At 33.5% G+C, this 19,399-nt stretch overlaps 1 protein-coding gene across 5 annotated transcripts in view; it reads left to right on the top strand.

Annotated features, from left to right (window-relative positions):
- Positions 1 to 19,399, top strand: part of Wdr72 (WD repeat domain 72) — a 236,199-nt gene that overhangs the window by 14,993 nt on the left and 201,807 nt on the right. For all 5 annotated transcript variants that reach the window (XM_078049592.1, XM_078049591.1, XM_078049595.1 and 2 more), the window contains exons 2-5: positions 5,488 to 5,651; positions 13,347 to 13,453; positions 17,794 to 17,872; positions 19,043 to 19,217. In XM_078049592.1, coding sequence (XP_077905718.1) covers positions 5,499 to 5,651; positions 13,347 to 13,453; positions 17,794 to 17,872; positions 19,043 to 19,217 — 514 coding nt within the window. In that variant the 5' untranslated portion in view covers positions 5,488 to 5,498. The remainder of the gene's footprint in view (positions 1 to 5,487; positions 5,652 to 13,346; positions 13,454 to 17,793; positions 17,873 to 19,042; positions 19,218 to 19,399) is intronic.

The following is a 19,399-nucleotide window of genomic DNA, read 5'->3' on the forward strand; positions in this document are numbered from 1 at the left end:
TTTTGTCTAATTTAAAGAGATTCTGCAATAAAAAAATGTTTTTTTCTTTTTAAGTTTATTTTTTTATTAGGAATTTTTGGAGAATTATATGGGATCTCAGAAAGCATGGATTTACTCTCACCTCTTGAACACAAAGTACTAACTTCCTGGAGTTACTTTTTAAAAATTGACAGCTAAAAATAAATGATAGCATTGTTTATTCCATCTGTACAATTCACTTAGTTTCTCAGTATCTCAGAATCAGAAGAGATCTTAAGAGTTATCTAGACCATATTTCTCATCATAATCTTATTTCTTATAAGTGAAGGGGATTTGATTTATTATCCCCCACAACCATTCTTGATCTAAATCCTAGAGTTATAGGAGTTTGTAATATGAGTGAAAGATGTGTGATATAGTATAAGTACAGCATAGTTTGTTTATGTCATTTATGTCATACTTTATATATGTCGTTGAATTTATTCCTCATAAGAATGCTGAGATGTAGATAGAGCAGGTGGGATAGCATTCTCATTATATGACTTATTATCTTTATGATGTGGTAATAAAGGTGAAAATTGGTAAAAGCTGTCCTAGAACTAGCTCTCCAAATTTTCAGTATTTTCATTATGCTTTACAATCGAAATTATTCCGGATGAATTCTGGCCGGGATCTTATTTCTTGTGGTTTTTGCTTTAGTGTGTTTTGTTTTCTAATTTGGCTGTGTTATAAATTGTGGCTATAAAGGATTTTAATCTATGAAATGTTTTGATTTATTTGATTTTCTAAGCTCCAAGTGCTTTGTATTTTGCTAGATATTTAAACCATTTGTAAGTAATTAAATAGATAGAGACTTTATTACAACTGAACCTTTAGGCTTCATTCATTAATTTGTTCAGTAAGTAATAAGTTACTGAGGACTTGCTGGTGCCTCACCTTGTTCTGGGTGCTAAAATACAGCAGTAGTCAAATGAGATAGAAGTGTGAGAATAAAGCACAGTGTCATGGTAAAAGTGTTTGATCTGTGGATAACAGTTGCTATTTTCCTGAAATATGGAAACTAAGATAAAAATAAGAGCAACAATTTACTTACTGTTCTCTGCCCTACATTTCATTCAGGTTCCCATTTCATTTTCACAGAAACCCTATGAGATAGCTATCACTATTATTCCCAAGATAAGGAAACTGAAGCTGAGAGGGAATGACGGATTCAGATTTAAATCTAGTATGACTTATCGTTCACACACTTATTCTCCTTTCTCAGATTCAGAGCTTAAATAAAAAGAAAAAAATATTATTTTCTTGTGTTCAAAGCACTGCACTTTGGGAATGGTAGGGAACACAACATCTATTAAGAAACAATTTCCATTTTTCACAAAGAATGTAGAAAGAAGGACCGTCAAGATCTACTCATTCAAAAGAGTATCTAGCAAGTTCCCCCTCTGAATTGGGCTCTATGGAAAGGCCTATACTCTGTCCTTGGGAAAATTTTATCATTCTATTAAGGGAACATCAGTATGGAGTAGATAATTTTAAAGAGATACAAAACCTGAATCATAGGTGATCAGTTTTTGGGTAGACAATGGTTTGCTGATTCAAGTAAGAGAAGCTAGTTTTCCACAATAACAGGAATATAAATAATACACTTAAGGAATTACCTTAAGTACAATATGTATTATTACAAATATACTAATTCCCTGGAAAATATTTCAGTTTTTTTTCTCCTCACTTCTACCTAGCAGGCATGATCAATTTCCTTGATTAGTTTCCTAAGGAAAGTTTAAAAGGTGGCAGGTAAGTCTTTGGACAAGAGCCAAAGTGCACGTTGCCCACAAACAGAAATTCCTGGCTTCCTTTGGAGCTGCATGACCATGAGCACTCCTTTTTTTTTTTTTTTAACCACTTCTTAGTGCCCAGAAAGCACACATTAGCTAAGCCAAAAATGAAGGTTAAAATCTAAGTGATTTTTGAATGACAATTTGTAGGAATTCTAAAAGTGTGTGGTGAAACAAGAGCAAAAGTCAGGAATGGTCTTTCTTAGTAGCTGATGTTAAGACATCCTCATAGAGGTCCTTCTTACTAGCAGTTCTGCAGTCTCCACTTATATCCCATTTATCTGATCTTCACCAGAGTGACACCTCATGTGGAAGCACCTCATAGAGTGAGCTACTTCCTCTCCTTGCTATGGTTTCAACACCCAGTAGCAGACAGTCCCATAATCCCTTTCACTCTGCTACATGTCCTGTAATTCATAATGGGCTGCCCTTTGTTTCAGCATCCTATCTACCCTCTCCAGGCTCTGACTCCACATATCCTGTGCAGATGCCTTCCTCACTCCGCTTAAGCTATGACACTCCACTTAGGCTGTGTCCTACCTGATGATTACAGGCTGAGTTACCCAGGAAGGGAATAGATTCCCTTTTTTTTTTTTTCTTATGGTAGATAAATATTGGGTCTTCTCAGTTAATATCGCTGATTAATATTAATATTGCTGGTTTTTTCACTCAGCAATTTTTATTTCTTTACTACTTCTTGTTATAATCTGGGTTATTTCCTGAGAATTGTTTCTAAGCCTTTTATTCCCTCTTTACTTGAGCCTATTATGATTTATTCTCTTAATTGATATTTGCTTTAGTTCAATGATTATATTTTATTTCTAGAAGTAGCATTTATTTCTTTTTAAAAAGTCTACCTGTATATGTTTTTATAGGTTGTTTATTTCCTAAGTTTTTTAATGTCTTCCTTCTGTTTTTCTTTTGTCTTTTCAATAGTTTATAATACTTTAATACATTTGTTTTAATTTTGCAGTAGGTTTAGATAATTCTCTTATCATTAGTTCCCAGGGTACTTATACCTCTGCTTGCTCATAGTTTATTATTTTCTTGAATGTTTTGTAATTTGATTTTGAATTTATTTTCCATTGGAGTTATTGGTTTCTATAGGAATCTTAAGCACTCTTGGTTGTTGAGGTGTCTCCCCAAATGCATTTTAAAAACAAAAACTCAAACTTAACTTTATTGAAGTATAGTTGGCATGTGGGATACTTGTATGTTCAAAATGCATGTAAAGTGTAAAATTTTATAAGTTTTGACAAATGTATACACTAAGGAACACATTACTACAATTTAAATAATGAACCCATTTACCACCCTCAAACATTTCCTCCTTCACATTTGTAATCTAACTCTTTTCTGTTCCTTCTTGGTGTCCCAAGAAATCACTTACCTCCTACCTGCTTTCTGTTGCTATGGACAAATTTAATTTTTTTAGAAATTTATACAAAGAAAACCATACAGTATTATTCTGTTGAATTATTTTTGTCATCAATGTAATTATTTTCAAATTCATGTCGTGTGAATCATTAGGTCATTCTTTTTTGTTTTTTATTGTGGAATAGTATTCCATTGTGTGGATACTCCAAAATTTGTTTTTTTCAGTTACCTATTAATTGACATTTAGGTTATTTCCAGTTTTAGGTTATGGCAAATAACATTGCACAAGTAGCAACCTTTGTATGAAAATATCCCTTTTTCCCCTTGTAGGTAAGACTTAGGAGTGGTTTGGCTGAGTCATGTAGTAGATATATATTCTGGCTTTGTCTGAAACAACCAAACTGTCTACCATTGTACATTCTAACCATTGGTGTATGAGTTTCATTTGCTCTACAAACTTCCTAGCATTTGACATAACTTTTATTTTTAGATGTTAGATATTCTAATAGGTACATAGTATTTCTGAAAAATCTTCCAGTAATATCATTGACCTGGGAAAATTTTGAACCTTGATTTTTCTTGTAGTGTTTCTGTCATTATATGTAATGATATATTTTTACTCCACACCCATTTGTGGTTCAGACTGCATTTTTCTCTGAAGAGTCAAACAGTAAGCTTCCTTATCTTCTAGGAGTAGTGGTGCAGTTTTTTTGAGGTTCCCATTACATTGAGCAAGGTTATCTCTAAAAGGCTTTATTTCTTGTCCTTAAGTATATTATCACTCAAATTCCTCACCCACAAAAGCCATAGACTGACCCAGATCCAGGCTTATGTACTGGTTTTCAGATTCCTCTGTTTTCACTCCTTGAGATCCTAGACTTATTTGCAGTCTTATTCAGGAAGCAAAATATTTTAATATGTATATAATGCACTACTTCTCTGTGTTTGAAGCAGAAGAGATCAAAAGTCAGGTTATAGTGTTTTAATAAAACAGAATCCCTGGTTAGTTTAGTAATTTGATTAACGTGTGTAGTCCTGGTATTCAAAATTGCCAAGTAAAGAGTATTTTCTATAGAAACTTTGGTTTCATGGTGCTTGGTATGGAAGTAAGACTATTACAGGTATATTATAGAATAGATATACTTTTGTACTATACTAACATGTGAACCATGTGGAATTCCAACAGTGGGAGTACATGTAAAAAATTTAAAGTAGCCAGTTTGTGGATTACTCACTGTCACTGTCCATGCTAAATTTGTATTTATGGTGTCAGTGCACACCCCAGTTTTATATATTCGTCTCTCTGTATGTGTGTGTGTATGCTAAATATATGTAAATGAGTATTGTAAATAGTAGAAACAATAATTCTAAAATTTCTTATTGGTATTTAACTTTTTGATGCTTTACTACATAAATCCTTCCAGATAGAATATTTGAATTTTGTCAACTTTCTCAAAGCAAACATGAAAAGTATCCTTGGTACCTTCTTTCTGTCTTCTATTTTTGACATTTTAATGGGATTAAATAATACTGCTAAATTACATCCCCAAATTGTTTGTATTTCATAAAAAATGACTATGTGGGGAGAATAATTAACTGGTGTCTCACAAAATTTAATGAAATATCACTCAGTAGTATTTTATTTATTACTCAGGTGAGCATTTTTGGATTATTATGCATTCATTTTAACCATTGCAACTATTACATGATTAGTAGTGACTGCATGAATTTTATTATTGAGGAAGATACCAAATATAAAAATGGGTCAAATAAAAATCATTATAAATAACTGTATAACTTGAATGTGAATATGGCAGAAATCATGACAGTCACTGACACATGAATCTTTCAGTACTAGGAAACACTATTTTTGTGGAAAAGATTTTCTTTTTAATTGAAAATTCAGGTATTTGTTGCCTAGATAAAGTGATATTTCTGGAGAGAGGAAGTTTATATTGTGGTATGTAAGACAGTTTTGTTCTTCAGAGGCCTACCTGGACTTTGAAGAAGCTTAGGATAAAGCAATAGTAAGAACTGGGTGTGCAGTGGGAAGATCATTCTTATCTTTCTGTTCATCAGTATCAATAATCAAGAATGGAAAGAGGAAACATTCTTTTTTGATGGAATAGTGATGGCAATAATTTCAGTGTCTGATGGCTACTTTCTCCTCTAATTGATGATGAAGCAAACATATCATGGAAACTTGTGTCATCATAAATACATTTTGTACTGGGTCAGTTCCCCCAAATTTATGAAAGATGACCATGTACACTTTTTTCCTTCTCTGTATGTCCAGGATTCACCAACATGAAGACTTCCCTGCAGGCAGTGGCACTATGGGGAAAGAATGCCCCTCCCCACAGCATCACTGCCATCATGATCACAGATGACCAGCAGACGATTGTGACCGGAAGTCAGGAGGGGCAGCTCTGTCTCTGGAGCCTTTCACCTGAACTAAAGGTTAGTGAAAGCTATTGGCATTGAAATAGACAGCATTCACATAGTAAAGCACAGCTTGCTTCTTCTACCTGTGGTGACAGTGGATGGTTTGCATGATTGTTAAAAAGATGCTTACAAAAGTAATAAATTGGTTTTAGAGAAAATAAAGTGATATATGGTGGAATAAGGTCATATTTGAAAATTATATTTTGAATATTGCTAATCTTAACTATCAGCTAAATGTTATCACCCTTTAAGTTATGCTGAGTTTTACTATTTTATATCCTGAATTATATGCTAAGTAACTGAACTGTAGACATGTAAGTATAATTCTAAAAATTATGGCTCATTAATCTAAACAGAGAGCATGCATTCCTGAGAACTGCTACTAACTAAATGTGTAATATCTTAATTATCTGGGTGTCTCCACTGTGCTTGGCCTTCTTGCCATTCTTTTGGTCTCTGCTTTCATGTGATTGTTACAGATCACATCAAAATGCTCTAAGTCCAATTTACTATGGTTGTCCTTCTATTTCAGAACCTGACCTCACCTAGGATTTGGCCCATTGATTAGCAATTAATTGTCTCTGTCCCAAGTCATAAACATTTAACATATTGGAATAGATATTTGCTTAACTCTAGCAGTCTCTAGACCCAATTTGTACATTTAAACTAATGATGTACTTAAAGTATACTGCCCTCATTAAGAAGCCTTTTAAAGATCAAAGACTATTTTTAGCCTTTAAAGTCTGTCACTTTAAAACCTAAATTAACAATTAATTGTAATTCTATTTTATAGTGTAATTAATTAACATCTCCTATCACTGAACAGTTCTACTACAGGACTGCCAAGAACCACATAGCAGAGAAGCTAGGCTTGATGTTTATGAACACCCATGAAAGAAGGAATGAGTATTATTGCAATAGTTGTGCTTTGAAAATGATAGGCCATATATATCTTGAAATTATATTTTCTGTTATAGATTTAAACTCAGACTCCTAAATGGCTTTAAATGTCTTGTTAATCTTTTTAATGTTGAGTATTATTATTTTCTGGCTGAAGCAGTTGCCTAGTAATGTGCAGTTCACTCTAAGTTTAAGACATTTGAAATGCTGACATCTTGATCCTTTTTTATTTGTTTCTGCTATTTATCCAGCCTTTGTTCAGCATACATTTGTTGAGTATGTAGGCTCTAAGGTAGGCTAGATGCTAGTTACTCATGAGTTCAAACACAAATGAGACCTGTGCTGGTTGCCCAGGAAGTTTCAGTATGGTAGAGGAAGGATTTAGGTTAATGTAGTGCAGGTATGTTGCAGTACAAGGTATTCTAAGTAGGGAGTTGTCTGCAAGTATGTACAGTTGAGAAGTTATACCATGTTTCTCTTTGTAGCAAGTCTTCCTGGAGTTAGAGCAGTGATTCATAATAGGGATCTATTTTGCCATCCAAGAGAAATTTGGTAATATCCACTGGCATTTTTCTTGTCAAAATTGAAAGAAGAAATTACTGTAAACATCTTAGGGTATGCATGACAGTTCCTACAACAAAGAGGTTTTCCCATTTTAAATGATAATGACACTAATATTAAGAAACTCAGGGTTAGAGGTGTGATTTGGGAATGAGAATCAGATTAGCCAGGGACTGGGGGCAACTAGATCATGCTCTGTTAAGGAAATAGCCTGTGCCTGCAGGAAAACAAAGAGTTTTCTGTCGCTGTAGCCTAGATGTGAACAAAGATCAGAGAGAGGTGAGGCCAGGAGAGAAGATGGGTTTGGCCTGGTCATGTAAGGTTTAATGACCAGTGAAGGAACTTATATTGAATATTTAAAGCAAAAGGAGACATTGAGAAAATTTAAATTGGGGATAGTATTGGTTTTGTGATTTGGAAATTCACCATGAGGATGTTGTTGGAAAAGTTTGCAATGTGAATAAGGTGTTGATTAGTACAAATGTAATACTTTCTCTATGAATTTGACTTCTTTACATTCCTCACATAAATGTAATCATACAGTATTTGCCTTTTCATGATGGGCTTATTTTACTCTGTTGAGGTTTATCTGTGTTATCACATGTGACAGTGTTCCCTTCTTTTGTAAGACTTAGTAATATTCCATTGTGAATATATAACACACCACATTTCATTTATCCATTCATCCATCAATACATATTTGCACTGGCTATTGTGAATTATGCATAGATACATCTTCATCCCTGATTTCAGTTGTCCTAGTTGTACACTTAGAAGTGGAATTGCTGGCTCGTATGGTAATTCTATTTTTAATTTTTTGAGAAATCCTTATGGTGTCTACATCATTTTATATCCCCACAAACAGTGCACAAGTGTTTCAGTTTTCTTCTACATCCTCACCAATAACAGTTTTTTAATAATAGCTGCTTTAATATATAAAGTAGTATCTTATAGTTTTGAAGGAAAAGGCTTTCTAAGAATGAGACTGAGTTTGAACTAAGTTTTAAAGGGTTCACAAGAGTAGAAGGAGGAAGGAGAGTGCAGACAGTGGTAGCAGCAAGTGTGTGTAAAAGGTATAAGCGTTTAGTTGTCAGGGAACTGATAAAAGAGGTTGAGTAGATCATGAAGGATAAATTAGAGGTCATAGATGAGACAGACCCCACATGGCATCTGCAAGAACCGGCCCTGTGTGCAGATTAAAAACAGTGGCGATTATTCAGGATTAGAAGATGTTTACTGTAAAGAAATAATACTCCCATGTTTAATTGTGTTTATATTGTAGAATATCACAGGCTAGTGTTGTGCAGGTCATGTTGAAAGAAAGGAGAGATGAGACCAAGGACAGGGGGCTATGCATAGGAGCCTTCTCCAGTAGTTTAGTCCAGAAAGTTTTTGAGCATGAAACAAATCAATGGCCCATGGGGATGAAGTGAAGATGAAAACTGGGAATATGTTAAGAAGAGAGAATGGGAAGAACTGAGAAACCAATTAGTTGTAGTATCGTTGAAAGGGTACAGTCAAGAATACTTTCCAGATTTGAATTTTGTGTGATGGTAGGACTGGTAAGATAATATTATCATTTATTTTAAAAGAGTTAAAGGGATTAGGACATTGTAATAGGGAGGGAAAGAAGGTGATGTGAGTTCTGGACATCCTGCAGTATCCAGGTATTCAGTAGCAGATTAAGTATGTCCCTCAGTTTTCCCTGACCAGGGTGGGATGTTAGGGAGCAAGGGAGCTAGGGAACAATGTCTGCAGGTCTTAAGCTTCTCATTGTTTGCCTTGGTTATGCATGCTGCATGTTCTGGGTCTGCTCCTAGAACCCTCTAGTTTGTAGGGTGCACCAGTGAGGATGTCTGTGGCTTGTGGCTTGTACTAGAAACTTCCTCACTTGAGTTTTCTGATATTGACTGCTGATACTCATCACACCTAAGCGTAGATAAAAATGAGGTAAACATCTTCTCAGAGTCCCTTAGTATTGCTATTATCTAATTTTCCTCCTGTTCAGTACTCAAAGTGAAACAAAGTGAAAAACAGCAGTGTGTGTAAAGATAAAATGAAAATCTCATTTGAGGTCTAGTTCTGATATTTACCAACTCTGTGATACTGGGCAAATGACTTGTATTCTTTGAGCCTTGATTTTCTCACATGTAAAATGTGGATTTAAACACTGTCTATGGTTGTACCAGTCCCTGGAATATAGTAGATGTTCATCTAGTCATGCTGTCTTCCATTTGTGCTATTAGAAGCACCTGAGAGTGAGGTTAGGAGGTTCCAAATACTGCATAGAGGTACATCCAATGAATAGGAGTAAAGGTCTCCCGATGTCATGACAAGAGCTAGGCATAGGTGTGGAATTTATTTTTTTTATTCTTCACAGCAGCAAAATGAGGTTACAGAGATTGTCACAATTTATTTAAATTAAATACTTTTGGGGATTTATTAGCAGAATGAAGTTTTTGTGTAACAGGCAATGATAGATTCTAATATTTTTTTTTGATATTTTGTCCACAATAGATTTTCTTTAAAGAAGGAAATATTCTTGATGTACCCTGTACTTAACCTGGCTTTTAATACTCTGGAAAGAGACTAAGTGAATGGGAATATGCACCACAGAGTATGAGGATTTGAAAAATATAGGATGTTATTTTCTAAGCTGGAACTTTATGGACTTCCCAGGAAAAAAAATTAGAGTTAGAATGTATCTTGTAAGTGATTCAGTTCCACCACAAGACCTTCTTAGCCTAGCAATAGACCTTTTAAAAAAATATTTCTGTAATCATAGATATGAAAGAAAGAAATAATTATATTATAGAATAATTTATCCTTATTGATATGCCTGGGTTATCATTTACATATATTTTTGCATAGCTCAGAAAAAAATCACAATGGTATTTTTTGTAGTAATTCATTTGTAATATAGATTTTTTGTTACCCAAAATACATTTTCTAATCACTCAAATAAAATTTTTGGTCTATTATTGTTATTTACCACTTACAGAGACTATATATGTTTTCTATTTTGTAGTTTAATTTTTATGATCTTGTCTTACAAAATAATGAAGAATATACTTTTTCACACATGATATAATGGTAGAATTAACCCTTAATTTTATATATTAAGATTCTCATTCAGGAGAAAAATATTTGTATTTTAAATAATCATTTAATTAAAATATTTTTAGTGAAGAAAACAGGTTCTTATCAAAATTAAGTAGAAGATACAGAGAGTTTCCATATACTTCTTCTGCCCCCCATACCAGTTCCCTTCACCATCAATCTGCCACACTAGAGTGGTATATTGTTTACAATTAATGAAGCTAGCTATACATAATTATCACCAAACTCTATAATTTAGAGTCGGTTTAATTCTTAATGTTATGTGTGTGTGTGTGTGTGTGTGTGTGTGTGTATGTATACACAAACACACTTATGGTATCATGTAGAATATACAGTCTTAAAAATCCTCTACTCCATATTCATGTCCCATTCCCCTGAACCTCTTATAATCACTGATATATTTTTAATCTCCATAATTTTGCCTTTTCTATAATATCATGTATTTAGAATCATACAGTGTATAAAATTTTCAGATTGACTTGTTTCACTTAAGTAATATATATTTAGGTTTTCTCTCTATCTTTTCATGGCTTGATAGCTCATTTCATTTTAGCATTGAATAATACTTCATTGTATTAATGTGCAGTACCATGACTTGTTTGTCCATTCATGTACTGAAGGACATTGTGGTCATTTCCACATTTCTGGCAATTATGAGTAAAGCTGCTGTAAACAGTGTGCAGGTTTTTGTGTAGATAATACTTTTTAACTCATTTGGGTAAACACCAGTGAATGTCATTACTGGGTTTTATGTAATAGTATGTGTAATTTCATTATAAACTGATAAACCCACTTCCCAATTTTGCATTCTCATCAGCAACGAATATATGTTCTTATTGTTCTACATTCCTGCTAGCTTGCACCTATTGTTATCACTGTTCTGGATTTTAGCCACTCTATTAGGTGTCTACTGGTACTTCATTTTTGTTCTAATTTGTATTACTTTTATGAAAGATGATGTAGAGCACCTTTTTAATATGCTCATTTGCCATCTGATTATAATCTTTGTTGTCTGCTTCCAATTATTTTTAATCAGGTGATTCATTCTACTATTATCGAGTTTTAAGAATTCTTTAGGGCTAGAAGTGTGGCTCAATGATTGAGTGTTTGTCTAGCATGTTTGAGGCCCTGTGTTTAATCCCCAGCACCACAAAGAGAAAAATTTCTTTGTATATTTTGAATAAATAGTTTCTTATCAGATATATCTTTTGCAAATGTTTCTCCCAGTCTCTAGCTTGTCTTGTTTTTATGATCTTTACTTTTGTTTCTTGATTTTTACTTTTGATATAAATAAGAAACATGTTTACTTTAAAAATTTTAGGGAATAACTTAGAAGTGAATATTCTGCACTGGCCTTGTGTTTGGTCAATGATTAAGGACATTTCAGCTCTTTTTCTCTTTGGTTTTTGAAAGTATAATTGTCAAATAAAGATTATTTATATCTAACATGTTTGATATGGTGACTTAATGTACATATGTATTATAAATTGTTTACCACAAAATGTATCACTGTCTTTACATATATCACCTCATATAGTTACCGTTTTTTGCTTGTGGTAAGAACACTTAAAATCTACTCTCGTTAAATTTCAAGTGTGCAATAATAGTTAGCATTATATTTATTATTATTTTGTATAGTATGACGAATCTAATCCAGGGCCCAATGTATGCTCAGCAGGCACTCTACTACTGAGCTATATCCCCAGTCCAAAATATGGTACTATCAACTATACATACCATGCCATATATAGAGCTGTAAAACTATTCCTCTTATAACTCAACATTTTCCTTTGACTAGTATCTCCCCATTTCTTCCCTACTTCCAACTTCTGTAAACCACTGTTCTATTCTGTTTCTATGAGTTGGACTATTTTGAATTCATCATATAACTAACATCATATAGCATTTGTCTTTGTCTGGTTTATTTCACTTATCATAATAACTTATCCAGGTTTATCTGTATTGTCACAAATGATAGGATTTTCTATTTTATGACTGAATAATATTTCTTTATGTGTCTATATATATATGTACATGTATATATGCACATTTTCTTTATGCATTCATTCATTGATGAACACTTAGGTTGTTTCCATATTTTAGTTATTATGAATAATGCTGCAGTGAAAATGGGTGTACAGATATCTCTTCAAGTTACTGATTTCAATTCCTTTGGATACATACACAGAAATAAAATTGCCGGGCCATACGGTAGCTCTGTTTTTAATTTTTTAAGAAATTTCCATTTTTTTCCAAAACGCTGTATTAATTCATATTCCTATCACTAATAAGGTAGTTTAATGGTTATAAAAATGTAATATTTTCAGTGTTATTATTTTGTGAGTTCATTTAAATTCTGAAATCTACACATTAATATGCTACCGTCATTCTACACATTAATATGCTACTGTCATTCAGGAGACATTTTACATATCATAAACATCAACATGACTTATTTGTATTCAAAACCTAGATGTTGTAGAACAGATCTGGCTATCATCTAGATTTCATGATGCATACCAAACCAAAACAAACAAAAAATTGGGTACAGCACAATTGCTTTACCTACGTTTTATTCTATGCATTTTGAGAGTTAATATATCAGTTTTCCTGAAATATATGTACAGAAAAAGTATAATATAAAAGGGTCTCTTAATACAAATATACACTATAATCTTATTTTAGTCAGTTTTTTTTTTTGCCATTGTGACCAGAAGACCTGACAAGAACAATTTTAGAGGAGGAAAAGTTTATTTGAGGCTAACCATTTCAAGCAACTCTGCTTGGGAAAGAACATCATGGCAGAAGGTCATGGTGGAGGAAAGCAGCTCAGGAGAAGACCACCATGAAGCAGAGTGTTTCACTCACCAGAGACAAAATATATACCCAAAGACCCACCTTATCTAGCTATACTCTACCTGCTTACAGTTACCACCAAGATAATCCCTATTAGCAGATTAAGGCACTGATTAGGTTAGCATGCTCACAATCCAATCACTTTGCTTTGAACTTTCTTGCACTGTCTCACATATGAGTTTTTGGGGGACACTTAATGTCTAAACCATAACAGATGTCTTTATTTTTCAAACGGTTTTTAGTTATGTGAAAGCTTCCTCTCATCATTTTCAGATTTCAGCTAAAGAACTCCTATTTGGTCATTCTACTTCAGTAACATGTTTAGCAAGAGCGAGGGACTTCTCTAAACAGCCATATGTCGTCAGTGCTGCTGAAAATGGGTAAGATATGTGGAACTTTGTTCCCTTCTTTATTCCATTCCCTTTCTGAAGACTATAATGGGGTATGACTTGTGGTCTAAAAAAATTTTCCATGATCAACATGTTCCTTTTACATATAGGAAAAGTTAGATCTTAAATGACTGAGTACTTTTTGATTTGGTCCCAAGGAATATAATCAGTATTGTGATCTCAATGCAATACTCTTGCTGGGTGAGGACCAAGATAAACATTTTAATGTCACCCCCTTACTATGTGAAGAATAATAACAAATACCTAGAATAATAGAATTGGAAATGGAAAAGTTAAGCTGCCTGTCTGCTTTCATGTAGTTAATTACTTTTGAGATTTTAAGTAAACTTATCCATTACAGTTTTACAAAACAATTCAGTAGTTACATTCTTCATGTTCTCTCAACTGAGAATGGAGTGGTGGGAAAGAAAAGGGAAAGGAACATAGACTGTGATTTGCCTGAAGTTTCAGGGAAGCAAGGCTCTCCAGTAAAAGAGGACATAGCTGGAAGAAGAGGCCTACCAACAGAAGAGCTTGACTGCTGAAGAGTTATTTGCCAACATGTACTAGGAATGTGGAGTCCATTCTGTATTTGTGAATGAGGGATTGAGTTACTAGCAGAAGTAAGAGAATGCCCTCTTTTGTTTTTTACCCAAAGGGATAATATATGCCTTTGAACTCTAAGAACCAAGAGAATAATAAAGAATCAGGTGTCCCACCTGTTTAAACTATTAACAAAATAGCTAGCAGAATAGTTGTATAAGAGATACCTGGTCTCAGAGTTTATAGTATAGCAACAGGGGATCATAGTTAGAGAAATGTATACTTAGACATACATAGTATAAATGCTAAGAGAATTCACAACTGATAATGCCTCCATAATGATGAAGTTTTCAAGGATATACTTCTGTAGGAAGAATAATAATTTCAGAAGGAAGCTATGAAATGAAAAAAAAAGAATATTGATAAAAACAAGCAAATTTTTAGAAAATTTAAATGAACCCAGACTATAAGACATACTGTTTCTATATACTCTCTCTACCTGCCACACATACACATAATCTTAGTTGACAATAGCATAGACTAGTTTCAATTCCAGATTCCACATGTTTTGCTGTTCTACGTGTGAATAAAGATGTTGATTAACTTTTTAAATCCGCATCCCTTTTTTAATATATTTTATTTAGAGACAGGGTCTAGCTGATTTCTTAGGACTTCGCTAAGGTGCTGAGGCTGGCTTTGAACTTGCAATCCTCCTGTCTCAGCCTCCTGAGCTGCTGGGATTACAGGCATGGGCCACTGCACTCAGTTGATGTTGATTAACTTTAGAATTTCAAGCCTCATGTATATATTGTATGTCTATACAAACAAAATAAATAAAAATAAAAGAAATGGGATATACTTCTAATTTAAAAAAGAAGAAAAAATTGTTTAATCCAAAAAAGACATCAGAATCAAAGAAAATGAGACAGATAGAAAGCACAAAACAAGATAGTTGAAATAAATGAAGATAAAATAGAAATCCCAATTATATAATGACACTAAGACCCCTCTGTTAACTTATAAAGATTGTCAGACAATTAAAAAAATTGTATAAGAACATGGAAAACTTAAAAGAAATGGATAGAAAAAATTAATCAAATATGTACTAACCAAAATAAGGTTGATATAGCTACATTAATATTTTATATTAATAAATATATATATTTAATAAAACTTTTAAGGGAAAAGCCTTGGCACTAATAGAGTTATTATTTATTAGTAAAACTTTTCGATCATTGTAAAAAGATGAGACCAGAGAATGAGGCAGACTCTAGGCCTGTCAGGTCTCTAAGACTGTAAACCTTAAACCTGAGTGTGCATCACAGTGAGAGTCACTCACAGAGCTTGTTTCCCAATTTGGGGGCCTTATTCCTGGAGTCAAGGAAATAGTAGATATGAGCTGGGGTCTAAGAACTTGTGTTTCTAACACAATCTTAGAATATTCTGATACTTCTAGCTCAGAGACCATATTTGAAGTAGCACATACCCCATATTCAGCCAGTGAGAGAAATGTGGAATCAAGAATAACTTGGGAAATTCACTAGTGATGATACCATTCACTGGGATAAAGAACTAATGCTCATTTTGAACACAAGATGTATGCATTTCTGCAAGTCATCCAGGAGGAAATATCTAGTAGCTAGTTACATGTGGAAATCTAGAGCTCAGTTGAAGATGTCTGGCTTCCAATTAGCATGGTGACAGTAACTGAAGACATGGGAATAGATGACTCACCCTGAGAGAGTGGCAAGTCTGAGAATGTAAAAGAGTCTAAGACAAAAACCTAAGGAGGATCACCACTTAAGAAGCAGACAGAGGAAGAAGAGGAGCCTGACCATACTAGAGAAAAGTCATAAGCCTAATAGAAGGCAAGGGAAAAGGGTTTGAAGAATCCAACAAACTTCTAATTCAAGATGGCATACCAAGTATTCAGTTTATTACCTCTCCCTCCAGTTACAACATTGAAATTTGAGCAAAGCAACAATAGCATTAATAAGAGAAAAATAAATAGAACAAAGAAAAAATAGTATATTTCTAAAACATGGAAAATGTATAGAAGAATAGCAACTAATACATTTATCCATTAATGAATTTTTATTGAGTATACTGAGGACAGATTGTAGAGTTGAATAAGGAAAAAAATCCCTTCTCAAGGCCTTACAGTGAAAATTTAACAGTTTTTTAAAAATTTTGTATGCTATAGATATTTCCTCTGTGCTTCTGTTTCTTCTTGAAATAAAAAATAATTAGTAAACTTACCTAGGAACAAGTCAACTGGCCAAGAGCTTTTTTAAACCCCACATACCAGGACCCCAACACAGATGCATGGAATTAGAATCCTTGAGGTTAATTTTCTGAAATAGGTGATTGTTGATGTATAATAAGAGTTGAAAAAGATGGGTAGTAAACTTAAATCCCTAGTAGAACTAAAATTTTTTATTGTTGGATGCTTGAGTTTCAATTTCCTTACCTTTGAGATATATTTATTTAATTTTGTGGTGGATTATTAGTTGTTTTGCCTTAGAGTTATATGATTTTAATTTCTGCCTTTCTTGCAATCTTATTTTTCAGAACATGTTTCCCTCCTCTTCTAATAGTTACATGCCTATTCAAGTTACCTTTTTGTAATAAGGTTGGATATAAACAGAGCCTTGAATATTTTCCTTCTTTACTTAGAATATGGTTTCTCAACCTCAGTGCTAATATTTTGGACTGAACCAGCATTTGTTGTGGGAGATGATCCTGTGCATTGTAGGATGTGTAGCAGCATTGCTTGTCTCTCCCCACTAGGTGCCAGTAGTGTGTTCCTAGTTGTGACAACTGAAAATATCTCCAAACATTGCTAAATGTCCTTGGGAAGTGAAGGAAGGGGCAAGGGGATCAAAATCACCTCAGGTTTAGAGCCAGTTATTTAGAAGATTGATTTTTAGTGTTTGGTTATGACCCCCCTCCCCGCCCCAAAAGCCTCAAATTACCACATAAATATAGTATTTACTGTTATTAGTCTCTATTTTGCTTATTCTAAATAGCAGTATTTAGCTTAATGCCTGTAAAACTTGTTTTTCTTCAATAAAAATTTTGTTTGTTAAAAATGTCAAAACAGCAATATTATCAAACCACTTTGAAATAGCCTTTCTTGTTTCTGTAAACAGAAGTCATATAGATTTAAACTACCCTACCTGGGTGTATTTTATTACTGCATTTTAGACTGTATTTGTGTCTTTGTAACATGTGGAAACAAGTAAAACTTTTCAAAACAATGAGAGTTTTCTAAATATTGAGTGACAAGGATGATTTCAAATAAAAAGAAACTATATCAGTGATAGACCATATGTAGCCTCTTGGTGGCGCTGTTAGATTTTACAAAAATGATACCTTGGCTCTAAAAGATGCAGCCCTTGATGTATTGTGCTTTTCAGAATATGTAGTTTAAGTTCAGTGAAATAAACCATTTCTAGAGGATGCAGTTTCCATGGAAAGATTGTTGTACTGTCACTCACAGGCTGTGATAGCTGTACCCCCACAATTTGTTGTAGGCCAGGTTGACCCTAAAGTAAGGTTTGCAGGCAATGGCAGGGTGTAATTACCCAAACAAAAAGATACAGATACAGTATGTCAACCTCGCTAATGACCACAACATTTTCTTGCCCAGTAATCTGTAACAAAAAGCCACATAAACGATCAGGTTGTGCTTAAGTACGATGCTAAAGAAAAAGTTGGTGGTACAAAAATTATTCCAGCCAATTGAGTGGAAATGACAGGGAATAATACAAAGTTATGTCTTCTAGGGAGATGTGTGTTTGGAATGTCACCAATGGACAGTGCGTGGAGAAGGCTACACTTCCTTACACCCACACTGCCATCTGTGTAAGTACATTCAGAACATTTCAGGATTGCAACTCATTTAGAACATTTGCAATACACATATTTAAAGGCATATCTTTGTAGAATATTATTTTCTTTAACTCTTTGTCATGAGAGTAAAATATCAGTAATCCTCCACTATTTTGGCATTCTTCTTTCTCAAAAGCTGTTGTTCAATGAAAATTGTTTTCCCTAATTCTTTTATTTCTGTATGTTATATTTGAAAGACTATTTTTGTATTTTTCCTTAGTGACACTCACAAAACATACATGGACATTTGTAAAGAAGTCATTTTAAATGATTCAGTTTAAATGACACACTATTTTATAAAGCAGCAAAAGGATTTTTCCCTCATTTTCCATTGTTCTTAATTTCTGAAGTTTTACTTATAAAAAGAGAGTAAGAGGCATAGCCATCACGTTTATAACCACTTCCTAATGTATTATTATCTATCTATTTATTGTTTTTTTTTAATTGATGGGGATAGAACTGAGAGCCTCATACATGCTAGGCAATTGTTCTACCACTGAACTATATTCCTAGCCCCACTTCCCAATTTTTAAAACAGAGTCTGGCTTTTGGGGGATGGGTTCCATTGGTGTGGACAGTCTTAGACATGTCACCCATTGCTTTAAGTATGGATACCTGGCTTTGCAATAGCCACAAACTCTTTTCTATTCTTTTGGGGCCAAAACTCTGCACATTAAGAAAGTTCATTAAAGGTACAGTTTATTACTTGATCTTTTATAAAAACCATTTCCAAAACCTATTTGGCACAAGAGTTTCTCAAATGCTCTTCAAATACTTTTATTTCTTATCAACACGTAGCAGTATTGCTAGGTTAAAGAACATAGGTTTTGTTGTTGCTGTTTAGCAAAAACATTCCAGAAATAATATACTTGTGAGATTTCCATGATTTGGAACAATATTTCTTCTTTCCAAAAGATCCTTCTTTCTCCAGAAAAAAATGGTAAAATATAATTGAAACTGATGTGCAAAATCAACATCATAGGATTACAGAATAAATAAACTAAAATAAATTTGTGTTGTTTTCAGTTTAATATTTTAATTGAACAGCTATTAAAACTAAAATTTAGAGTAGTCTTAAATATAGCCAAAGTTAAATTAAATGCTATAATAGTTAAATTTTTTCTTTGAATTTCATTTGTACAGTATTACCACTGCTCATTCCGGATGACGGGAGAAGGCTGGCTTCTGTGCTGTGGAGAGTATCAAGATATCCTTATAATTGATGCCAAAACTTTGGCTGTCATTAACATGTTCACATCATCTCAGTCTCCTGATTGGATCAACTGCATGTGCATTGTTCATTCCATGAGAATTCAAGGTAATAGTTGGATATTGAACATTGCTAAGAGATTGCATGTAATTCATCTACTTTTGAATTATTTATTAAATTATTGGGCAAAAGTCCAGAGTGCTTTTTACATTTTCTTGTTAGTAGAGATATTTCTGTAAGTTAGATCAAGACAAACTGAGAGCACGCACTCCAGTGTGTCATTAGAAAGT

The sequence above is a fragment of the Ictidomys tridecemlineatus genome, chromosome 5 (assembly GCF_052094955.1).
Source record: "Ictidomys tridecemlineatus isolate mIctTri1 chromosome 5, mIctTri1.hap1, whole genome shotgun sequence".
Taxonomy (NCBI): Eukaryota; Metazoa; Chordata; class Mammalia; order Rodentia; family Sciuridae; genus Ictidomys; species Ictidomys tridecemlineatus.